Below are 26406 nucleotides of genomic sequence, written 5' to 3' on the forward strand. Positions count from 1 at the left end.
CGTTTTCTCTCTTACTCTCCCTTCCCTTCATTTTGTTGTTGTTGTGGTTGTCTCATGGTTGGTGATACACACACAGACCTGGGTTTGCATGTCAGGCTGCAGTGCTTACTAGGCTTCATACTCTCTTGGATGTGATGTATGTGTTGTGCTCCCGGGATGTCCTTCTCTCATGAGTCTCAAAGCACCACCCACCATGCTCACCTGATCCGCACTTCCGGCCTCATGCACACACATCTTGGTGAGTTGCCATGCTTGGCCCGGGGTCTGCATCAACACTGCATGGGCCAGCAGACAGCAGAATCACCCTTAGCAGTGCATGGGGACCTCTGAGCCTCCACCTCTAGGCCCCTCGTATCATTCCTGTCCATGTTCAAGGTTAGGACCAGATGCCACTTCTTCCAACATGTGGTGCTGTGGGGAAGGTGAAGCTGAGGAACCTTTGATTCTCTATGTTGAATTTATCGAAAGACTGGAAGATCCAAGCATGATGCTTTGACTTGACATAGTGTTTTAGGGCTTGATAGGATAGATGTGGGTGACTTAGAAGTGGTACCCTATCACTACAGGGCTTATCTGTTTAAAGCCAAAAATAGATTTGTTAGTACTTCATGCTTTTGGGTCGTTGTCCTAGCAGTGATCCAATCGCTGAGTTCGGTTCAGCCTTCTTATTCATGGACTAAAGCATCCCTTTTGACCTAGTTCCCAGGTTCATGGATTGTGGACTTTGGATTGTTTGCTTTCATCAGTGCTGCTGCTCAGAACTGGAACCACAGTCCATCTGTTTCTACCCTTGGAGACCAGGCCTAATGGGCTTCCTATTTGGATTCTGTTTGTTTACTTTTCTGAGGGGGGCGGGAAATGCTCTCTATGGGAGGGAAATTGTTTTGCTGTTTGTATAAACGCAGACTTTTTTCTGCACATAATATACATAATCTCACATAAAATACTTTCTAATTGATAGGCTGGTGATATTTAGATAATTGAGACAAGTTACAATGAGAAATAAATAATGCTCCAGCTTTTCATTGTTTTTTCCCAAGTTTTGTTTAAAAAATAACTGACTATGAACACATCTTTATACTTTATGAAACATTCATGCATAATCTATCACATAGTTTAGCAGATTGGAAGTAGCCATTCTTAAGAATGGCTAAGAGTTTCTGGGAAAACTCTTGAATTTCCATCTTGAAATGCTGCATAATTTGTATTTTTACCGACAGCATATTTGTGTTCCGTTTTGGTTGTTTAAAATTGTATTTCCTGGAATTTTTCTTAGAACACACACTTTTGCTTTTATTTCCGTCACAAATCACCAAGGCATTTGCCCATATTTGTTGTTTTGTTTATTTGGGGGGGGCATACCCAGTGATTCTGCAATCAGGAATCACTCCCAGCAGGCTGGGAGGGGGGGCATATGGGTTGCTGGGGATCTAACACAGTCAACCACATGCAAAACAAATGCCCTACTCTTTGTACTATCACTCTGCCTCCTCATTAGTTCTTTTGTAAATAGTGCCCATTTCTTATTTTACTTTTATATTATATTGTATTGACTTGTTTTTACCTAATAACCTTGATAGAATGCAGAACTCAGAGAATCTAGGGGAAAAAAAAGAAGTTTTGTCACTTGCCTCCACCATCAAAAGATGTGCTGAATAAAGTCTTTATTTTATTTTTGGGGAGTTTTTGGGTCACACTCGCTAGTGCTCAGGGGTTATTCCTGGCTTTATGCTCAGAAATCGCCCCTGGCAGGCACTGGGACCATATGGGAAGCTGGGATTCAAACCACCGTCCTTGTGCATGTAAGGCAAACATCTTACTGCTGTGCTATCTCTCCAGCCCAAAGTCTTTATTTTTTTTTATTTTTTATTTTTTTTTGGTTTTTGGGCCACACCCGGTAACGCTCAGGGGTTACTCCTGGCTATGTGCTCAGAAGTTGCTCCTGGTTTGGGGGACCATATGGGACGCCGGGGGATCGAACCGCGGTCCGTCCAAGATTAGCACAGGCAAGGCAGGCACCTTACCTTTAGCGCCACCGCCCGGCCCCAGTCTTTATTTCTTTAATAATTTCTTTCAATTTTTATTACATTATTGGATTAACTGGATTTCATCCAATTCTTAATATGCCTGTTACTCATTGGTTGGGAACATCTTTGGATGGAAACATCCTATGGATTGGTGCCTTAGACCAGCTGTTCCACACCTAGGGTGTGGTTTGGCATTGCTAATAAAGACCCCAGGACTCAGGGAAAAACTGCTTATGGTTTCTGTTTTTCACCTCTAAGATATCCATGTGAAGGGGAGTTCCTGAGCTTGCTTATCCCCTTAACTGTGTGTGGATTATTTCCTACATCATTTGCTTCCAGACCCACATCTTTCCAGTGCCCTGGGATTTGGGACATGAGGCTTGCACTTCAAGACATGATTTACAAAATAGTTTCAGGAATACAGTGTATTCCAACACCACATCTTTCCAGTGCCCTGGGATTTGGGACATGAGGCTTGCACTTCAAGACATGATTTACAAAATAGTTTCAGGAATACAGTGTATTCCAACACCAATCCCAGCATCAGTGGCCCCTTCCCTCCATCTCCTCCATCAGTCTCCCCAGGTTTCCTCCTATCCCCTAGCCTGACACTTGGCAGGCATATGACAAATTACTTTCATATTCTTTGCTTCAACAAAACTTAAAAAAAAATGACAAATAGAATTACCAGAAAATAAATCATTACAAGCTCATTTGTGATGATTGAGTGCTAAGTGATTTTAACCAATATAAGTAAGATATTGAAAAATTATAAAAATCCCCTCACATGCTGGCAGTAATCATGCCTTTCTAAAGCTACTAGAGGATAATCATATGCACCATTAGTGAGGGCCATATTCAGTGCCATGTGTTGGAAAGTTTGTCCTGTTAGTTAGAAAAGTTCTTAGAATGCTTCTTATGAAACCGCTTCAAGGCTATGAATTCCTTAAGCTGTTGCCTGTCCATGAAGCTCTATGTCATTCTTTCAAATTTTAATGATATTTTACCTTTATAAAGTATTCTTGGTAAGGTATTCATGTCATTGAATTTTTGTGCTGTATCTCTCTATTCCCTTCCTGCTTGTAGAGTTTTAGTTGATAAATCTGCTATACATCGTATGGCCTCTCCTTTGTAGCTTCCTTTTTGATCATGCTGCTTTCAGTGTTCTGTCCCTACCTTTGTATTTTTTCCTTTCTTTCTTCCTATCTCTTTCTCTCTTTCTCTCTCTCTCTTTCTTTCTTTTTTAAAAATAATAACTTTATTTAAACACCTTGATTACAAACATGACTGTGATTAGGTTTCAGTCATGTAAAGAACACCCACCCCCCCATTCACCAGTGCGACATTTCTACCACCAATGTCCCAAATCTCCATCCATCCCACCCCACCCCCACTTGAACTCTAGATAGGCTTTCCAGTTCCTCATTCATTCACATGGTTATGGTAGTTCTCTGTGTAGTTATTTCTATAGCTGCACTCACCACTCTTTGTGGTGAGCTTCATGAAGTGAGCTGGAAGTTCCAGCCTTCCTCTCATGGTCTCTGAGGATTGTTGCAAAGATGACTTTTATTTTTCTTAAAACCCATAGATGAGTGAGACTATTCTGTGTCTATCTCTCTCCCTCTGACTTATTTCACTCAGCATGATAGATTCCATGTACATCCCTGTATAGGAAAATTTTCTACCTTTGTATTTTGTCATTTTGAGTACAATATGTCTTGGTGCTTCCTAGTTCAGTCTATTTCGTTGGGACCTTCAGGCCTCGTTGATCTTGGTATTGTGATATTCAACTCTGGGAAATTCTTATTGATGATTTCTTTTGTTTGTTTGTTTGTTTGTTCTGTTTTTGGGTGCTGCCCAGGGGTTACACCTGTCTCTGTGCTCAGGAATTACTACTGGTGGTACTCTGGAGACCATATGGGATGCCAGATTTCAAACCCAGGTAGACTCTGCAAGGCAAATGCCCTATCTGCTGTGCTATCACTTCGGCTCCTTATTGATGAAGTCCTTAACTATTGTTTCTTTATCATATTTGCCTTCCTATTCAGGGACTCTGATTAATCTCTTAAAGTTACTTCATAATTCTCTGATATGCTGTTCATTTCTTTTCAGAACTATTTCTCACCTTCTGCTGTTTCCATTTTTCTCATCATAGAGCTCCTTAGTCTCTTGCTTAGCTTCTGTTATTGGGATAATCACAGCCTCTATTGATATTTTTATAGCAGCTACCATGTTTTTTATTTATGACTTTTTTTTGGGGGGGGTTCGGGCCACACCCGTTTGAAGCTCAGGGGTTACTCCTAGCTAAGAGCTCAGAAATTGCCCCTGGCTTGGGGGGACCATATGGGACACTGGGGGATCAAACAGTGGTCCTTCCTTGGCTAGCGCTTCCAAGGCACACACCTTACCTCTAGCGCCACCTCACTGGCCCCTATTTATGGCATTTCTAATTGTAGTAGTTTTTTATATGTTGACTCAAACTTTTTTGTGCTTTGCTACCTGTATGTTGTTGTTGTTTGCTTGTTTGGTTTTTGGTTTTTGGGTCACATCCGCCAGTGCTCAGAGGTTACTCCTGGCTTTATACTCAGAAATCACTCCTGGTAGGCTCGGAGGACGATATGGGATGCCGGGATTTGAACCACCGTTCTTCTGCATGCAAGGCAAACTCCTTACCTCCATGCTATCTCTTCGGCCCCTGTGTGTGTGTGTGTTGTTTGTTTTTGTTTTCTTTTGTTAGTACTCCTTCAGCAGTGCTTACGTTGGCAGCACATACAAAAATTGAATCATTGAACATCCTCTTCAGAGTGTCACTAAAGACTTTGAGGCTTTATTGGTGATGTTTATATATTCAGTGATATTGTCTTCATTCATTGAACTTTGTGGGTTTTTCCTATGAGTTTTTTGTTTGTTTGTTTGTTTGTTTTGATTTTTGGGCCACATCCGGCGGTACTCAGGGGTTATTCCTGGCTGCCTGCTCAGAAATACCTCCTGGCAGGCACAGGGGACCATATGGGACACCGGGATTTGAACCAATCACCTCAGGTCCTGGATCACCGCTGTGCTATCTCTCCAGGCCCTTTTCCTATGAGTTTTACCCATGAAATTTATAGAGTTCTTGCTGTGCTGGGGGTGAGTGTTTGTAGTTAAGCCCCTGGAAGGTGCTGAAATATTAGGCTGGGACAACTCTCTTTTATCTGTCTGTGTCATCAGATAACAGGAAGAGTAACTGTGGGCAATGTGTACATTGATTTGTTGAATAGAGTTGCCAGCTTGTGCTTCAGGACCTGTGGGGTGAGGTATTCAGATGGCACAGGTCTGATGTGGGAGCTGCAGGGACCCACCCAGTAAAGTGAGGCTCTGCTTCCCAGTCTGGAATGAATCTAGGCAAACCTCATCTAGATGGAAGAGCAGCAGGCAGAAGGTTGGGCTACTATTTTTATTTGGATGGTGAGGTCACACCTAGTACTGCTAAGAGGTGACTGACAGCTCTGTGCTCAGAGGTCAGTCCTGCTTGCTTCTCAGCTCTGTGCTGAGGTGTCAGTCCTTTATGCTACTTATAGCTTTGTGCTCACGGGTCAGCTCTGCAAGGATCAAACCAAGACCTTACATATGTCAAACGCATGCTCGGTTCTTTCTATGACCTTAATTGTGCCCACTTTAAAAGAAATGTCTTTTTGGTTTGGGCCACACCCAATGGTACTCAGAGCTAATCCCTGGCTCTACACTTAGTAATCACACATGGCAGGCATAAGGAACCATATGGGATGCTGGGGATCAAACCTGGGTCAGTCCTTGCAAGGCAAGCAACTTACCCACCATCCTTATCATTTCAACCCAAGTTATGTTTTTCTTACTTATTTTCCAGCACTTTATAAATGGGGACATTCAGTTCTTTGGACTATACATTCCGTAGATGTATTAGAAGGAAAATGAAGACAACCTTTCCTTTTTTCTTCCACCTTTTTTGGCTTTTAGACTACACCTGGCTGTGCTTTTAGTGTTTTAAGTCATAATATTTTAATACAATGTCCATAATGTCCAAGGAATCCATGGAAGATATCATTAGTTCAATAGACCCATCACAACTTTTGACCTCAAATTTGCTGTAACTATGGAGGTGGAGACACAGGTATCTGAACACAGACAATAAACTATGATAGTTAAATGTTGCTTAGCCCCCCATCTACCTGCCCACCATAGTAACTGAATTGAATTTAAATTCATATGAATTTCCAAACCATGAATCTAGCTGTGATGTATCTTAGGGATTCCATTCGGGGCATCTAAAGAAAAAGCTGGGTCTTGTACTTGTGGATAAATGAACAAGATCCTGACAAACAGCTGCTGTTTTGAACAGGGCGGGGTAGATTTATATTTAAACTAGAGTAAACTATGCAGCTAGGTAATAATTTTGAGTAATGATGTACGTTTGCTACAGTAACCGTTAAAGGAACAGATAAATCACAGTAATTCTAACATGGCATTTTAGCCATTCAATAAATGGGTGTTTTAACTTTCATTTGCTTTTGAACTAAGTTCAATAATTTATAGAGTAAGTCATTGAAAGATTAATTCCCAGGAGAGAAGAAAATACTATACAAGAGCAGAAATATATCATTTATGAATATTACATTGGGGCTTGGTTTGCCTGTTTTTCCATTATAAATGCCATATTTTTCAACTATTTACAATACATCAGGAAAGAGCTTGCCTTGGGCTAAAATTTGGCACTTGTCTTAACATTATGAGATTACAACTTTTATTTTATTTTTTTATTTTTCTCAAACTGTGACATCCTGCCATATGTTTCTAAATATTTTACTTCATTGGGTAACACTATTCATTGTTGCTCATTTATTTTAGACATATAAATCTAATGATTTGTATTGATTTTATTTTTTGTTTGTTTTGATTTTTGTTTTAGAGCCACACTTACCTGTGCCTGGGATTTATTCCTGGCTCTTGCTCAAGATTCATTCCTGGTGGGTTCATGTGCCATAGCATGATGCTGGGGACTGAATCAATATTTGGCCATGAGCAAGGCTAACACCCTACCCACTGTACTATTGCTCTGGACCTTCACTGATTTTTTTTTCTTTTAAAGAATGTTTGTTTGTTTTATTTGGGTTTCTTTTTTTTGGGGGGGGGTCACACCAGGCAGTGCTCAAGGGCTACTTCTGACTCTACACTCAGAAATCACCCTTGGCAGGCACAGGGGACCATATGAGATGCTGGGATTTGAACCACTGTCCTTCTGCATGCCAGGCAAATGTCCCACCTCTGTGCTATCTCTTTGGCCCCCTTTTAAAGCATGTTTACAGAACTTTTAGAGATGATTTGATTTAAAGAGTGGGAAAGAATGATGATTAAACGTTATGATGGCATCATCTGATATTATGGCTACAAAGATAACAATAATTAAAAATTGCAGTAAATATTCAGAAAATGTGAGCCAGTCTATTGGAAGACTCATTTAAATTTGGCATCTTAAGTTTCATCAGACCATATAATTTTGTAAAATCCTTATTCAGACACACATTCTGCCTACTGATCAGTTCAGATGTGATTTATATGATAATAAGAAAGCTTTGGGGATTTCAGACTTTGTGATATACATTTCTTTTATTTGATACTGAAGTCTTGGATAGATCAGTGACTAGTCTTTGTTCTCCCAGTCCCCAACTTGTCAAGTAAGAGTAGGGTTGGCTGGGGCTGGAGAGATAGCATGAAGGTAAGGCGTTTGCCTTGCATTTAGAAGGACGGTGGTTTGAATCCCGGCATCCCATATGGTCCCCTGAGCCTGCCAGGAGTGATTTCTGAGCCTAGAGCCAAGAGTAACCCCTGAGCACTGCCAGGTGTGACCCAAAAAACAAAAAAAAAAAAGAGTAGGGTTGGCACTTAGGAAATATGGGTTGAATAAATGGTGAGTGCATGAATGTTTGCTTGAAGACTACCGCAGACTTTTGAAGGTCATCCATTCCAAAACTCTGAGTCACTGGATTATGACTTGTATAGTTCATCTTTCCATAAAAATAAAACATAGAAGGCAAATTATCCCACAAAAGCTTGTTTAATTTCCAGTGATTACATGTCAGCACAAGTTATAGACTCCCTGGAGTCAGACAGGGGTCTGAACTGGTTTCTGGAAGAAAAAAAAAATCCTCATCTCAAGCAGTAGAAAGACTTTAGATTCTGAATCCCAAAGTTTCAGAGATATGGAATCCATATGTTTTCAATAATTCTCATTATCATTATTAATATTGCTTTTTGCACTACACACCTGATGGTGCTTGCTCCTGGATCAATGGTCACTGGTCTATGGCCATATTCAGCAGTGCTCAGGAGATCTTTGTAGTGCCGTGTCAGGGCTGACCTCCAGATGTATTGGGGGTGGTCACTTGTAAAATCATTCCAGGCGCCATCTCTCCAACCCCAGATGAATGAGTTGAGGGGAGGCACAAAATAATGCGTTGAAACACGTGTAGCCTGGCAATCTTCTAGCTTGTCTGGCAAGCCTGTTGCCTGTCAGAACTATGATTTTTTTTTTTTTTTGGTTTTTGGGCCACACCCGTTTGACGCTCAGAGGTTACTCCTGGCTATGAGCTCAGAAATCGCCCCTGGCTTGGGGAGACCATATGGGACGCCGGGGGATCGAACCGCGGTCCGTCCTACGCTAGCGCTTGTAAGGCAGACACCTTACCTCTAGCGCCACCTTCCCAGCCCCAGAACTATGATTTTTATTGAGTACAGATACCACCTCCAGGTGGGGGAGTAAGGACAGATAGCTCAGGCTATCCAGAGTCAGTCCCACTCAGGTTTACATGTAAAACTTCTCTGTTTTGAGGGAGAAACAAATTTTAAACAAATAGATACAAAGGAAAAAGGGATGATCTTTGTTTTGGGTAAAATAAGGTATAAACTAACAGTCACTGCTTTATTGTACCTCAGCTACCTTCAGGTATTAGATGCCCCAGATTGCATTTTCAGTATTTTGTAAGACCCACTGTGGAATTTCAACTGGATATCTGTTATAGTCTCATTAGAGATTTTACTGAGATGGTCATCAAAAGACTATACCATTAGCTTCATGGCATGTAAATTCTCTGTATTCCAGTGGTTGTAAAATGACTAAGGCCATTTTTTTTATCACTTAGTTGTGTGACAACCATTCCTTGTAAAGCATAAACTATTGCCCAAGAAGAACACTAGGAACTCACTATTAAAGATCTTATTCTAGAATGGCATAGGGGTTTTTCAAAAGTTATTTTCAAGTAAGCTTTGGTTTTATATACATATATATATCCTCCAGCTCCAAGTCATTTTCCTAATCTTATTGTTCATGCTAGTCTTTATTTTTTAATAATATTTTTATTTAAAAAATTTGGTTACAAACATGGTTGAGGTTGTGTTTCAGTCATATAAGAGGACACCCCCATCACCAGTGCAACATTCCCACCAGCAATGTCCCAAATCTCCCTCCTCCCCACCCCGCCCCTGCCTCGACTCTAGACAGGATTTCTATTTCCCTCATACATTCTCATTGTTAGGATAGTTCACAATGTAGTTATTTCTCTAACTAAACTCATCACTCTTTGTGGTGAGGTTCATGAAGTGGGCTCTAACTTTCAGCCCTCCTCTCTTTTGTCTCTGAAAATTATTGCAAGAATGTCTTTCATTTTTCTTAAAACCCATAGATGAGTGAGACCATTCTGCCTCTTTCTCTCTCTCTCTCTCTCTCTGACTTATTTCACTCAGCATAATAGATTCCATGTACATCCATGTATAGGAAAGCTAGTCTTTATTTTTATTTAATTAACTGTTTTTATTAATTTTTATTTACTTATTTAAATGTTTTTACTTTTATTTATTTATTTATTTAATTAAAGGTAAAGACTGTCTTCCCACCTGAAATCTACTCCCTCCGATGTCCACAAGAACACTGCCCTTGTGTACCCTGCCCGCCCCGCCCTGAAGCTACATGAGGCAGTTTTGCCCACTGCTACTGGAAGGCCATTCACTTTTTTGGATTTACCTTCTTTTCTCTGAATAAATAGCCCAGTTCCTCCAACTGATCCTGTTTACTTGAGTCCACTGCCAGACACTTTGAGGCTCCTTCTGATTTTCATGAAATGTCACCTTCAGAGCTGAGCCCAGCCCTCTAGATGTCCCCTACAAGCAGCTGGGTGAAGGGACTGGGTGTTAAAGATGCAGATATTAGGTACATGATTCTCACAAAGGTCTCTAAAATTTGTCAAAATGCAAGAGCCCTAAAATCTGCCTTGCATCATTTCATTTGTTTTTCTTTTAATTTTGGAGGGGACCTTGGGGTTACATACAAAGGTGCTGAATATTTTCAATGCATTATGCTTATTTGGGGGGCACATGTTACTGTAACCAGGGTTCAATCTTGGCTCTGTACTGAGGAGCGCATTTATGCTGGTGCCAGGAATTGAACCAGGATCATGCAATACAAGTGTCCTACCTGTTGTGCTCTTGCTCAGACCCATTGATGGATTTTGTGAGTGTCTAGGCACTAAATTCCTATTAAAATAACAGTTCCAGAAGTGCAAACATATAAGAAGGGATGTTAAAAAAAAAGTTCATTGCTTTGAAATAAACCCAAGCATTGCTTTGAAAGCAAGTTCTGGGGGGCAGAGAAGGTTTTGCAGGAGGTCTGGCGTTAAAGCTAAAGGACTGAATAATAGGCATGAATGCTGGAAAGAAAATAGACTGTTCCAGGCTGTTCTAGGCTGTTGTAGGTTCTTTCTAGCTGTTGCAGGTCCCCGAAGTGAAACTTGGGGACAGCTTGTGGCCTGCACACTGGCGGGCAGCACACCCTCCCTGTTCTCCAGAATATATATATGAGAGAGCCAGTTGGTGGAAGGCTTCCTCTCTGGAAATGTGTACTCTTTCATTAACAGCATGTTTCATAATTAATTGGAAGAAGATTCTGGAATAGAGACATGATGAGTTTCACTGCAGTGGATTATGCCTTCCCCTCCTTGTGGGGTTTTAGAGCCCAAAGGAAACTGCTGGTGATGAAATGGTCCATTTCCTTTTTCATCACCACTGGGAAAAAATCAGAACAAACAAAACTGAGGGATAGCATGGTACCTATAGGAAAGCAGAGCTGTATTGTACCTCAGCCCTCCAACCCCTCTCCCCACCACTACCCTGCGGTGGTCCAGGGCCCCAGGAGATAAAGAGCTATGGAGAAACTGGTGTCTAGAGGTGTAGTGGGATGGCTGGATACAAATAACCAGTTTAACAGTGGGTTTGGGGGGAAACTTTCAAAGAAATTCTTTCTGTGTAAATTCTAACTGAATGAATGTGTAGGTACTGATTGGTTGGCTGGAAGAGCAGGGAAACTGCTTAACCAACTGAAAGACACCCCACTTCCTAGGCTAGGCAGAGAAGGGGGCTCAGAGCAGGTATCAGACCTCCAGCTGCAGCTTCTTCCCCCAGCTATGCCAATCACACCCCACAGAGGCATGGAGCTGGGTGCCTTCCTTCTGGATAGATCCTGCCAGTCCCACCCTGAGGCTCTGGCCTTCCCAAAAGGTTGCTGCTAAGCCTGCAAACTGTAGGCTGTTCCACCTCTCCTTCCTGTGCCCAGGGTAGAGGAGGACTAGGTGCCATCTGAGCTGGTGGGTGCTCTCTGTTTCTGCTTTGGGACTAGGAGAGGGGTGGAACTCTCCGGCTCTCCAGCTGCGAAGTTCACTTGGCTTCAGGCACAGGCAACATTAAGGGAGCTAGAGGGGTGAGTGGATTTCCAGAAAAAGCTGGAAAGAGAAGTGGGAGTGAGGATATTGGAAGGTATTTGTTTTCCAGAGCTTTCCTGAACCCTGAGAGAGGGTGATTCGGACGATTTTTATTGACTGTCTTGCATGAGGGTGGAGAGAGAGAGAGACAGACAGACAGACACTTGTGTGTGTGTGTGTGTGTGTGTGTGTGTGTGTGTGTGTGTGTGTGTGTGTGTGTGTGTGTGTGTGTGTACACCTCCACAGGTGGAAGCACATGTGTTCACAAGTTTGGGTTTAGGCAGATGGATTTCATCTGGGAAACATTTGTTGTTTTCTGCTTTTATAGTAGACATTACAAACATTTAGTGAAACATTGCTTCCAGAAATTGTCTCATTTAACAAGATGCGGATTGAGGTTTACCCCCAGGAATTATTTTATCATGTGTTTCCTCCTTAAATAAAACAATACCGTACCATATTTTATCCTTCCGCTTAAAATAGGCTTTGTTTTGGTTTTTGCTTTTTGGGGCCACACCCAGCAGTACTCAGGGCTTACTTCTGGCTCTACACTCTGGTCGGATTTGGGGTATGAGGGATCAAACCTATGTCTATTGAATCCTCTCCTGGATTGAAAAAAAATAAATGTGAGATGATTTCAAAAATTGTTATGAACATCACAAGTTTTATGTTAGTCATAAAACTTCTGCAGGTTTTTTTTTTGGGGGGGGTGCATTAGGCCACACCTGGCAGTGCTCAGGGCTTACACCTGGAGGTGTTTGGAGTATCGTGTGTGGAGCTAGGGATTGAACTATGTTGGCTGATGGCAAGGCAAGTGCTTTAACTCCTTTATTATCTCTCAGCTCTATGCATATTTTTTGAAGGACACTAGTTATATAGTTACTTCTAACCTTTTCTCTCACCCCCATCCCCTCTCTCTCTTCCCCTCTCCTCTCTCTCTTCCCCTCTCCTCTCTTCCTTCCCCTCCCCCTCTCCTCCTTTGGTGCTTGGAAACAAGATGGTTCAATGATCTGGGTTCAACAGTAGGTTCTGGAGATGGAACTCAGGCCTGTTGTGTGTAAAGCAAGCACTCATCCTGTTAGAATTAATTCTGCTAGAAATCCTGCTTGAAATCTCTGGCTGCTCTTTGATTTTTCTTACTCACATACAATCAGATGCTGGGTCAGATTTGTATTTTAAGGTAGTATCATTGTTGTACTTCACTGTTAGGATGGTTTCCTTATTAAGGCTTTGACACATAAATTCACTAAAGTCTTTGAATTATTTTTAATTAAGAGATCCACATGTGGCTCAGCAATGAGGAGTTTAATTCAACAATCAAATTCTCTTCATCCACTTTATTTATTTTTTTCATTTTTGTCTTTATTTAAACACCATGTTTACAGATATGATTATAGTTGTATGATTTTAGTCATGTAAAGAACACCCCCCTTCACCGGTGCCACTTTATTTATTTTTTTTGTGGGGGTCACACCTGGCAGCGCTCAGGGGCTACTCCTGGCTCCACACTCAGAAATCACTCCTGGCAGGCACAGGGGACCATATGGGATGCTGGGATTTGAACCACCGTCCTTCTGCATGAAAGGCAAACGCCTTACCTCCATGCTATCTCTCTGGTCCCTTTCACATTATTTTTAAATATTAAATTAAGTTTTAATACCCTAATTTACAGGTTTTCATTAAATCACCAGTGTTATATGGCTCTCTGTATTGAGCCTAGACCAAATTATGAATTGTAGCTCACCAAAGCACTCAAAATATGCCATCAAGTCCAAATTCAATAAACATGCTATACTTAAAATATTAAAATCATACCTGGAAAATAAAAGTGAGTAATTTTCTAAGTGGTGCTCAATTTTGAATGCATTTTCTCATGGTTTTTTGTTTTTTGCTTTTTGCAATTTTTCGGTGGCATAACTACATTTGTTGAAGTATCTTCCCCCAAGACAAGCAGACAATCTTTCCATGAGAATAATGAGGGTTAAAATCTTGAGAACTGAGCTGGTTGCTTGAGGTTTGAACCCTGAGAGCTAATTTGTAACATGAACATGTTGCACCAATGCTACAATTTATGTTTATTAAACCACATTCAAGTATCAACCACCAATGGTACATGCCAGCACCAGCATGCTAAAGATTATGATCAGTGCTGGTGAGATAGCACAGTGGTTAGAGGACTCCCCTTGTTTGTATTTCATTCGGATTCAATCCCCGGAACCCCACAGGGTTCCTCAATCCCTGCCAGGAGCAATTCCTGAGCACAGATTCAGGATACCACCTGAACACAACCAGGTGAACCTCAAGAGAAGGGAAGGCAAAGATTATGATAAAAGATCATGGCCGTTCATGATATGGTATGTGGAATTTGCCTGCAAGTAAAGGATGGTGAAGCTGAGTTAATGGTGAAGCTGAGTGAAGGAGTAGATACAACACCGTTGACCTTAAAAGATAGTTTTGAAGCCAGATACATGAGATTTGGGGGTTAATTTTTGCTGTTCACACACACACACACACACACACACACACACACACACACACACACACACACACACACACACACACACACACACACTGGTTTTTGGGCCAAACCTAGTGATGCTCAGGGATTACTCCTGGCTATGGGCTCAGCAATCGCTCCTGGCTTGGGGAACCATATGGGATGCCAGGGGATTGAATCGCCATCCATCCCAATGCCATACCACTTGCACCACTGCTCCGGCCCAACATTTTTTTATATTTGAAATCATCTGAAACAATAAATTTGAAACAGAGAGATTAGTTACGGTTAATTATGACATTGACTTTTGAAGGGTACAAGCTTCATCTGGAACCTGTGGTCAAGGTACACAATTTACATAAATGTTGCAAAAATCACAAAAGGCTCTTAATGCACTTTGCTATAAATATAGTCTTTTCAGAATGTCGGTAGGACAGTCTGTAATTCCAGAGCAGGCCCCAACGCTCTCTGCATCCCAGAATTCTCCCCACTTGGCTTTTGGGGGTGGGGATCCTCTTGCACTGGGTAGTAAGAGACTGTCTTAGGCAGAAGTGACGCCATGTAGGGCTGTGATCAAAAGGCAGTCAACTTTTGTCTCTTAGTTACTTGCCTTGGAAACCCACATGTGTGAGGAGGGAGCCAATCTGCTACCTGGATATTCCATGTGGTGGTGTCCAGCTAAATCAGCATTATCCCTTCAGGTAGTGATGGGCAAACTTCATCATGATTAGGACCCCTGCCACCAAGGCACACTAACACTCCAGTCCCCTTCTGCATCATCCCCTCTGCTTTGAGACCCTCCAGACACCTCAGAGCAAAGATAAAACATTTTCTTCTATCCCTACCTCTTTGAATTTTTTTTATCAGAGCATCCGAGCATAACAAATGCTTGCTGGTGTTAGGTGAAGTTGAGGGTGATTTGTTCCACAGCTTTGGGAGATGAACAGTTGGCATGTAGAGCAGAATCTGTCATCTCCCTGATTGTCTCCTTCCTTAACAGGACCCTAGAGACATACTCAGTGACAGTGTTTTTGATGGCATTTACTGTTTTTTTATTATTTCCATCAGTGCAAGGATGTTCAAGTTCCAGGGCTGACCCACAATAATAGTTTTAGAATAAATGATTTTTTTTGTTTTGTTTGCTTGTTTGTTTTCTTTTGGGGCTACATCTGGAGATGCTCAGAGGTTACTTCTGGTTCTGCACTTAGGAATTACTCCTGGCGGTAATAGGGGGACTATATGAGATGCCAGGGATCAAATCTGGGTCAGCCAGGTGTAGTAAGAGCCATGCCCATTGCACTATCTCTCCAACCCCTATGTAACATGTTTTTGTTTGGTTAGCTGATTTGGGCTCAGACCTAGCAAAGCTAGTGACTGTTCTTGGCTTATTATTTGTGGGTGTCTTCTACTTATACTTGGGGGATAGTACCAAGAATCAAATTTAGGCTGTAAAACATTTTCACTTATGGGCATTTTCACTTAGAAAATCCTAAGAAATTCCTCTTTAGTAATGATGATAGTCTTTCCCCGTGAGACAAAATTAACCAGATTGCTCAGAAAAGAATAATTAAAGGCGAAAAAACAACAGAAATATTTGTGTCTGATCTCCTGGTTAACCACCTCTTCTGAGTAAAACAGATTTGTTCCTGACACATTTTAATGCATTACACATCAAATCTCAGCCCCAACCAATTTCCAGAGAAGTCACTTCCACACAGTCAAATGTCTTGTGAGCAGTGAGCTAACATATGAAGGTTAACTGTTAAAAATGTTGCTTACTGAGCCTCAAAAATTTAATATGGCTGTTAGCAGGTGCCTGCTTTTGTATGCAGGAAGAGGTACATTTTACATAAATTACTGTAAACGCCATGTTTATGATATGGAGTAACAGACGATACTCAATAAATAACATTTATTAGACAATGCAAATAAAAGTGTATAATAAAAACAGACTATTCCCTATCATAGACTGTCACCTAGTGAGGTAGAAGCTTAGTGCTAGATGAGGTGAGAATGGAGAAGGAAAAGTTGAAAGGTTGGGGGCTCATTTTTTGCTACTAATTTTGGATAGATGTGGGCGGGAATCATATCTTCAAGGGACAATTTGATGGGGATATTTAGAAAAATTAATAAAGTTAGATTTTTTTCTCTGAGACATCTTTTTTTTGTTTGTTTGGGGGGCACACCCAGCAGTGCTCAGAGATTACTGGCAGGCTCGGGGGTCATATGGGATGCCAGGGATCAAACCAGGTCTGTCCTGTGTCATCTACTTTCAAAGCTGTGCTATTGCTCCTGCCCTCTCTCTGAGACTTCTAAGCTGCTTTCCAAAGAGGAAGGTTCAAGAAGTTAGTAATTGGACACCATGATTCTAACTAGTCTCTAAGTACTGGAAACCTCCAACTAAAATCTTCTTTGTTGATTACACCACAATCATTCCAGTTGTACTTGGATTGTAAGTCAAATATTTGCATATCATTTCATAAAGTTGAAATGATTGAGAGACCTGGAGAAATAGCAGAGTGGGTAAGGCACTAGCTTTGCACGGAGTTGACTTGTTTGATTCCAGGCACTCCATGTGGTCTCCTAAGTCCTGTCCTCAGTGCAGAGCCAGGAATAAACTCTGAGCATTGCCAGGTGTGGCCCCAAAGCAAAACAACCACCACCACCTCATCCACCATAAAGACATTGGATCAATTCAATTCCCAACTCCAGATGGTTTCCTGAACAACTTGGAGTAATTCTGGATAGTCCCTTTCCCAGTGATCAGGCCTCAATGGCATCACATCCTCAAGCTCTCACTTTGATGAGGGAAATATAGTTTTGGAAGTTTGTGTTTGCAATTAAGCAGTTCTGGGGTATAACAGGAGAGAGACAGACTGACTGACAGACAGACAGACAGACAGACAGACAGACAGACAGACAGACAGACAGACAGATTCCAACACAGGGTCTCAAACATGTCAGGCATGTTCTCTACCTCTGACTGTTGAATAGACAAAAAATAAAGCTCTTTCTACATTAAGTTCAGAGACATAGGCAAGGTTTGATGACTATCAAATAATTGCAACAACATGTTTTATTATGGCTTTCCTGGTGTCAAATGCTGTAGTGGACTTTGCATCTTTTTTTTATCCTGCTGACAGCAAAAGTGGAGAGAGAGAGAGAGAGAGAGAGAGAGAGAGAGAGAGATCGATCTCATATCATGATATGAAAGGAAATTCTTAGTTTGTCTTTATGAACAAAGATGTCCATAAAAGCCAGAAGGATGTTATCGAGAGAAATTCTCTGGGTTTCCAGGTTGCTTCCTGTTTACATGCATAAATTTACTGAGTGGGCTGGAGCAATACTCCAGCGGGAAGTTGCTTGCCTTACACATGGCCAACCCAGGTTGGTTGCCTGGCACCTTACATGATCCCCCAAGTCTACAGAAATGATTTCTGAGCACAGAAACAGCCCTGAGCACTGCTGAGTGTGGCCCCAAAAATGAAACCAAAGCAAAAACCCACAAAACCCAAAAATAATTTGCTCTGAATTAGATATACTTTAATAGTCATGGGCTGAGTTTTATAAATATTGTTCCCAGGGGTGGGAGGTGGAGGGGGTCAGTGTGCTGTAGTGCCTGCTTTGTAGGAGTTCCAGTTTTAATCCTTGGCCCTACAGGGTTTCCCCACTTACTCCCCAGAACCATCTCTGAGCACTGAGACAAGAGCAGCCCTCAAGCACAACCAGGCATGAACCAAACCCCTCTGTAATTGCTCTCATGAGGAAAAGGCATACGGCTTTTAATTTATTCAACTAACAATAATTAAATAAAAAATTAAATTAAATAATTAAATGGAATTAAATTAAATTAAACATTTACAATAATTGTTAGTTGATTTGGAGTACAATGGTTAAGGTGCTTTGGTTTTCTTATGATCTAGCCTACCTAGATTGATTCCTGGCACCACACCTGGTCCGCTGAGCACTGTCTTGAGTGATCCCTGAGCACAGAGCCAGGAGTAAACTAAGCATTGCTAGAAGTTGTACAAAATGGGAATTAGCAAACCCTGTTTAGCTGAGAGGAATAATAACCCTCATTATAGGTCATAGGTGTAATGTTGAGGAATAAAGTCATTCTAAGATTTTCAGATTGTTTAAAACTTATGATGAGTCTGTTTAACAGAAATGCCATTACCTCTTTCTCTAAATAAAAATGACTTCTCTTATTAGTAACTTATGACCAGCTGGGGACCACTCTCTACAATGGACCTTCGCTTTTGAGAGCATTTTATATAGAATTATTCTCATATAGGAAGTGTCAAATGTGCCAGTCTTGTTTATGAATTGTAATCTTTATTTTCCCATTGCATCCCTCAAATATATTGTTTTAGAATATTTAGTTTATAGGAAAATAAGCACAGTGCTAATTTTGTTGTGCTGTGTTCCTTTGTCAGTTGCAGTTTCTTCTTTTCTATTTCAAGAAAACTCCTGTAAAATGAGAGTATTACATAGTTTTATTGCCATCATTTGATTCTGCTTCTTTTTGGTTTGTTTTTAAGTTGAGGCAGCACTGATTAGGAGAAAATAATGTTTGCATGCTTTAGGGGGCAAGGCCACCATAACCTACTCACCGCCAAACTACCAGTGTCCCTCCTCCAAGGCCTACAAGCCTTCCTGCCCACTCCTGCCCCCTCTCTCTAGCCACACTGCTGTGCCCAGTCTGAGTTTGTTTGCTTTGGACACTGTGTAGTCCCTTGATTTGTTCTTATCCCACACATGAATGAAGTCATCTGATGTTTATCTGTCTCCTTCTGACTTATTTTGCTTAGTGTGACATTCTAGTTCCATGTTGGAAAAGGAAAGATTTTTATATATATACATATATACATATATATGAATTGTTTGATTCTCTTTTTAAAAGTGAGCAGGACTTTCTGCTGGCTCTTTGCTTAAGGATCACTACTGGCAAGGCTTGGGGACTCTAAGTGGTGCTAAGATTTGAACCCTTAATCACAAAAAATACCTTACTATCTCTCTGGACCCATGTATTTACATATAATTTTAGTGTATATATGTGTGTATACACACAAACACGAATAGTGTTCCTATAATTAGTATGCCTTTCATCTGTTAACTGAATATTGAGTAGTTTCAGTTTTAGAGGGCTTTTTTTTTTTCATGCTTTGTGCACTCCTTGACAGTGCTGAGGGCTGACTTCTTGTGGGGTTCAGAGCACCATATAGTGTGCCATGGATCAAACCCAGATCAACCTTGTGAAAAGCAAGCACCTTACCTGCTGTAGTATCGCTCCAGTCCTTGGGTTTTGGTTTTACTTTTATCTCAAGGTTATTTATGTATTTACGTATATTTATGCTTCCTCAGCGGTATTCAGAAAGCCTTGTGGTCATTCCTGGGCATGTTTATTCAGCCCAGTAGTGGTTTTGTCCTGATGGTTCAGTGTTGGTGCTGGGTGGGGGGCATATGCTACCTAGGATGGACCACTGGATCTACATCCCATACTAGGTCAATGATATTAAAAGAGCAGGGTCATTTTCAGGGCTACAAGATGAGACTAAATTCATGTCCCAATTTTCTAAAATACAGTATGACTACCTCCCCATTGCTCAATATTTTGAATATATGTTGAACTTTAAAATCAGACTCCAACACATCTTTATTGAACATGACCAAAACTCAGATGGCTGGCAGTAGATCCCGTATCTCAGTGATGGCCTAATTATATCCAGGGGCATCTTTTACCATGAAAACTGTCCCTACCCTTTTGTTTTCTGCATAGCTTGTAGTAAAATTGGAAAAACAGTTCAATTCTGAGAGACCTAGTGCTCTCACTTTAAAAATACTTTTCACTTCCTTTTAGCCTTCCCAGAAATCCTGTTTATCTCCACCATGTCCACCCACTGCCCTGGCTTTGCCCAAATCCCCCTCATCTCCGTTTACATTACACATCTATTTAACTTTCTGGTGGTGCCACGTTTGGAAGCCTCGTTAAAACCAGCATCTGTTCTGTTTTAGGAGAAACCCGATGCCAGCCCCACGTCACTTCAGCTGCGGTCCCAGATCGAAGTAAGCACAACGACTTTAATCATCTATTTTTGCTTCTGCCTTTTAAAGTGATAGTTTGTACAAATGAGACAAACCTATTCTGCCTGCACTGACGCTATGAATCTTCTCTCCTAGGAGTCCCTGGGCTTCTGCAGTGCCGTGTCAACCCCAGAAGTGGAAAGGAAGTAAGTTTTGTTCCCTGCCCATGCTCCAGAGGAAGGTGTCTTTGCTTTGGATCCTTCCTGGTTGAAGTCTGTTGGGTGTTGGGTGATTGGGATGTGTGCTGGGGGCGACATGATGTCATTTTCTTCCTGTGGGGTGTGTGTGTGTGTGTGTGTGTGTGTGTGTGTGTGTGTGTGTGTGTGTGTGTGTGTGTGTGTGTATCTGTCTTCAGAGTGGGTAGAGCTTGTTTGGTAGATTCACTTGGCAATACCAAATAGTCATGAGTTACTGTAAATTTCTTTCTCCTGTGAGTGAGATCTCAAACTAACCCTTTGGACCTGAAGGATAAAAAAAGGAGAGTGAAGTCAAAGAAAACAGATTTTTCTCCTTTAATATAGAACACTTTTTAGGGATAATCAGAGTTATAAAGAAGCCAGCTAGGTTGGGGTCAGAGTGATAGATCAGGGGTAGGGCATTTGTTTTGTATATGAAAGACTGGGGCTCAATCCTCAGCATACACTATGGTTCCCCGAACATCTCCAGGAGTAATTTATGAATACAGAACTAGGAATAACCCCTGAGCACTGCTGGGTGTGACCCCAAAAGAACAAAAACATAACAACAAAAAAAAGCAAATGCAAAAAATTTTAAAAATCATCCTAATATAACAATGATTTACAGCATCACATTGATAGGTTATATAGGAAGGCAGGAACCAGGGATGTTGACAGAAAATGACAAATGCAGACTCACCTTTCCTGTGAAAGGTAATATTTGTGCTTTCCTTTTTTGTTGTTTTTGTTTTTGGGCCACACCCGGCGGTGCTCAGGGGTTACTCCTGGCTGTCTGCTCAGAAATAGCTCCTGGCAGGCACGGAGGACCATATGGGACACCGGGATTCAAACCAACCACTTTTGGTTCTGGATTGGCTGCTAGCAAGGCAAATGCTGTTGTGCTATCTCTCCAGGCCCACGTACTTTCCTTTTCTAATGTCAACTCTGTAATATTCATACTCACGGAAGTCAATTCTATAGTGTGTGTTTCCAGCAAGTCTTGGGTGTAATTTCTAAACAAAAATAGATGTGTTTCTGTTTGGATTTCTCTCCCCTCCACCCACCCCCCACCCCCCAAGGCCCCATAACCTTTCCCTTTTGACTTTATTCCATCATAATTATGCTAGGAAGTTCTATTTTCTATCTTCTGAGGTGAAGAAATATAAGAAGCTTTACCACTCCAAACACACACACACTTCCTTTGGCACAGAGCCATTGGCCCTGTGTGGTACTAAGAGCGGCAGAGAAATAGCTGTAGAGAGAGGTATTTGTGGAATGAGATATGCATGTTGGGGGGGGGGTGTTTTTCAGAGCACAGCATGCCTAACCTGGCCATGTGAGTGAGTGTGTGTGTGTGTGTGTGTGTGTGTGTGTGTGTGTGTGTGTGTGTGTGTGTGTGTGTGTGTGTGTGTGTCTCGGGGGCTACAGGGTTGTCTGTTCTTACTAAACTCCAGTGCCCCCATATCAGAGGCTTTAGAGATTTGGGAAGTGATTAGTAAAAAAGCAAAACCAAACCAAACCAAAATCTAAGTGCACTGTTACCCTCAAAGTTAAAGGCTAAAATGTGCCACAAAGCTGGTTTTAGTTGTTTCCAGTTAGGAACCTTATTGTTGGAAGGTTAAATCAAACAAGACATTGAGCTTTAATGGGTTACCTGGTTCTTGATCAGGTGGAACTCAGACTGGGCACAAGCAGTGAGTGAAAGAAGCATGAGGTGCTCTTGGTTGTCTGATCATGTGATGTGACGCAAGTTGAGACCTCAAGTATCCTCCCAGGATTCTCCCAAAATCTTTGAATCCTTAAAGAACAAAAAGTATTTATCTGGTCTCTGGAGACTGAGTACCCAACTTGTACTCATCTTAGTAAGCTGGGTTTTTTTCTTCTTGCCCTCAATTGTGAGGAGTCATTTTTTCTGTATTTATGTCCTTTGCCCAGTAGAATGTGGCCTGGCACTCATGGTTAGAGAAAGACTGACAGCCTCCATTGTGGGTGCCCAGAAATTTTGAGTGTACACAGACCCTGTTAGCAGCTCCCCACCATTTTCCATTGACATGCCACTAGTTTGCTTCTGTTCTCTAAGATCCTTGATGTCCACCTGGTACTATCTAAATAATTAGAAATCTTAATCCATTCCAGTCTTTGGGGCTATTATAACACTATGTTTACTTAAAAAATTGAAAGAAAATTAAACTTACAGATTGCAAGAATTGTGCAAATACCTTTGTTTTAGTCACTCATTGATTTGTATGTTTTTGCTCGGTTCTCCTACATACAAACATACACATACACTCACAAACACACACACACACACTTGTATAATGTCACCAATTGTTTTCACCATTGCTGAACTATTTGACAGAAAATTGTAGATTTTATAACCCTCCTTTCTAAAATATCTTTCAAGGACAAGGGTATTATTCTTACAACCCAATAGTCTAATGAAATTTAATGACCAACCAACGTATGACCTTCAATAGTGATTTTTTTCTAGTATTCAGTTCATATTCAAGTTTCTCTAACTTCAAACAATGTGTCTTAGCCCATTATATTTTTCAAGCTACACTTAAAAATAAGTAAACATTTTCTATTATCCTTCATCATATCCAATCTGAAAAAAAAACACTGACTCTGTGTTCAGGGATTTTTTTCCTGGGGGTGCTTTCTGTTCCATGTGATCCAGCATTGAACTGGGGTAGGGCACATGCAAGGCAAATAAATGTCTTTATCCTCGACACTCTTTCCAAAACAAAACTCTGGATACTCCAGGTCTGATTAGAATCTGGGTAGGTTTGCTGCAGTGTTTGCATTGAATTCTTTGTATTTTTGTACTTGGGGTTGCAAATTGTGCTTGAAAGCAAACAAGCCTGCCATTCTTCAGTTTGGAATGCTTGCTGGTAGCTTTGCAAACTCCAGAGGATGACCTGACAGACTGGCTGGTTATGTCTGGTTGGTGTCTGCAATGTATCTGCCAACCAAAATATCTCTTGGAGTCAGCAGTGTTGTTGTATGGTCAGGAGTTTTCTTTTGCATTTTATTCCAGAGGCAAGAGAATACAGTAAACAAGAAAAAACCCTATATCAGCCTTGTGCTTAGAAGCCAGCAGAACCTTGGCGAGGAAGGTTGCATGGTCTTTGGCAACCTTTGCCTTTGCCTTCCAGATTCATCCTCTGCCTTAGTTTTTGAGGCCTTGGTTCCTCTTCCACTCTCACTTCTCCCCTACAAGGGTTATGATAGCAAGCCTTGATTATTAGGCCTGTGACTGATTTCTAGAGAAACAGGTTACCTCTTCCAGTGTTTTATTTGGGGTCATACCCAGAGATGCTCAGGTGTTACTAAACTCCTAGTTCTGTGTTCATGAATTACTCTTCTTTTTTTTTTTTTTTTTTTTGGTTTTTTGGGTCACACCCGGTGGTGCTCAGGGGTTACTCCTGGCTGTCTGCTCAGAAATGGCTCCTGGCAGGCACGGGGGACCATATGGGACACTGGGATTCGAACCAACCACCTTTGGTCCTGGATCAGCTGCTTGCAAGTCAAACGCCGCTGTGCTATCTCTCCGGGCCCGAATTACTCTTAATGGAACTCAGGAAATCTTATGAGATCCCCAGGATTAAACTTAGGTCAGTCACATGTCAGGTTGTTGCTCTAGTCCATCACCTCTCCCAGTGACATTTAGCATTAAGTGGCTTTACACTTAGCTTACTGGATTCTCACTCTGACTGAAAGAGGTTGAGCTGGCAGGTCTTTTGTCGGGTAGACAAACTGAGAACCCTGGTAATCCTAATACATCCGATATGCCCATCTCTGGATACCATTGCCAGATGGAGCTGGAAAGCCCATGATGAGTGTGACCTGCATAGTAGACAGACAGACAAATAGAGAATGAACTCTCCCCCTGCCTCCCCTACCTCCCCACCTCCACATCCCAAACTGACAAAGTTCCTATTCATCCTTATCTTCTAGGCTGTCTGCTTCCTTCATATGTGTTCACTAAACATACAATGAGGCAGGCCAGGGCCGTTCTTATTTGAGCCTCTTCTGTGTATGTCTGTTTGTGCTGCCCATTGAGAAGACTGTCTACTTGATTACACTGATCTTGGATTAGTGTCAAATGGCTAGAAAGGTGAACACCAGCTGAACTCTATTACTCACCATTTAGTCGTAAGAATATCTAGAGTGGGGGCCTGAGAGATAGTATGGAGGTAGTGTGTTTGCCTTGAATGCAGAAGGATGGTGGTTTGAATTCCCACATCCCATACAGTTCCCTGAGCCTGCCGGGAGCGATTTCTGAGTGTAGAACCAGGAGTAACCCCTGAGCGCTGCCAGTTGTGACCCAACCCCCCCCCCAAAAAAAAAGAGAATATCTAGAGAGCAAGGCTTTTTTTGTTTGTTTGTTTTGTTTTAGGGTCACACCTGGCAGCTTAGTGGTTACTCCTGGCTCTGTGTTCAGAAATTACTCCTGTGGGCTCAGGGGACCATATAGTGACTATATATCTGTTAGGAACAAGGTTAGCTATGTGTTCCAGAAATTGTCATCAATAATGGCCTCTATGAATAAAGAGTTCCATAGGGTTCCTAAGGTCCAAAGATATCTTTGGCATGATTGTTTTCCATAATAAGATTTCATTCACTTTTATTTATTAATTTTTTTTTTTTTAGGGAATGTGGTGGGCAGGAGTTATTCTTTGTGTTTAAGGGCTATTCTCAACCCTGTTCTTGAGGAATGTTCCTGGTGGGACTCAGGGGACCCTGTGGGACTCAGGGGACCCTGTGGTACCTGGCATTGAACTTTAACCATGCAAAGTGACTGCTCATCCTATTGAACTGGCTGAGTACATCTCTCAGGCCCCATGAGTTTGCCTTTCACTTGTGTGTGCTTATGTCTAAAACTATGTTTTCTAATAATTAACTAAGCAGCTAACATAGGAGATATGTGAGAATTTTTTTATATTTATTTTTTTCTAGGAAGTCATGTGTAAGGAAAGCTTCTGGTTAATTCTGGATATTTATGAGAATATTCAGCACAAGCATATTCTCATTAAAATAGGAATTAAAAAAATTATAAGTTAAAATTTTTAAATCTACTAATTTCTATTAAGAAGCAGCAGAAGCTCAGATCAGTGTAAAACCACGTTCCTAAACACTAAGGGACAATTCTGAGGTATTTATAATTGTGTTGCTTATGCAAACAGTTTAGAGGCAAATTGTACTCATTAGCATTACATAAATAGCAGCAGTCTACTCTCAGCTCTATTCTGGGACTCAGTTATTCAGATATAGTGGCAGGAAGGTCCAAAATAAATTTCACAACTTCACCTTAGCCAATATTTATAAGCTCTGTTTCAGTAAGTCTTTCAAACCCACCAATTTAGTTTTGCTGCTTTTCATTACCTGTAACTACCTTTCAATTATTTTATGGTGAAAAAAAATTCCCCAAAACTGAGCATGATGGAAGGGAAAGATTAAAAAAGGGAGGAAAAATAATAGGCTAAATAAAATGAATAGAGTTGATGAATGTGCTTTATAAGCTTTTATTTTTCTTCACTTGCATGTTATTTCATGCTCAATTTTTTTTAGCTTCTCCTTTTTTTTCAAGCCAAATTACCTAGCTTTATTAAAGCTACTTTTCATAAGCAATCATGGTATTGCCCATGGCAAGATGGGCAGACAATCATTAGCAGTAGAAAATAAAAACTTTTAAACTTCCTGCAAGGGACTATCTAAATCAGAAAAGCTCCTTAAAGTCCACTGATGCTCGGAACAAGAAAAGTTTAGAGTGATGGTTGACATTTTGCAATTATTGGTCTTTTGTTTTGGTTTTGGACTTTGTGTTTTTGTTTGGTTTTGGGGACACAGCCAGCTGT

General features: G+C 41.2%; 1 protein-coding gene across 2 annotated transcripts in view; it reads left to right on the top strand.

Annotated features, from left to right (window-relative positions):
• LOC126031048 (sterile alpha motif domain-containing protein 5-like) overlaps nucleotides 1-26406 on the top strand; it is a 1042808-nt gene that overhangs the window by 911494 nt on the left and 104908 nt on the right. For both annotated transcript variants that reach the window (XM_049789317.1, XM_049789318.1), the window contains exons 3-4: nucleotides 20301-20351; nucleotides 20466-20515. In XM_049789317.1, coding sequence (XP_049645274.1) covers nucleotides 20301-20351; nucleotides 20466-20515 — 101 coding nt within the window. The remainder of the gene's footprint in view (nucleotides 1-20300; nucleotides 20352-20465; nucleotides 20516-26406) is intronic.

Source organism: Suncus etruscus, chromosome 15 (genome assembly GCF_024139225.1).
Source record: "Suncus etruscus isolate mSunEtr1 chromosome 15, mSunEtr1.pri.cur, whole genome shotgun sequence".
Classification (NCBI taxonomy): Eukaryota; Metazoa; Chordata; class Mammalia; order Eulipotyphla; family Soricidae; genus Suncus; species Suncus etruscus.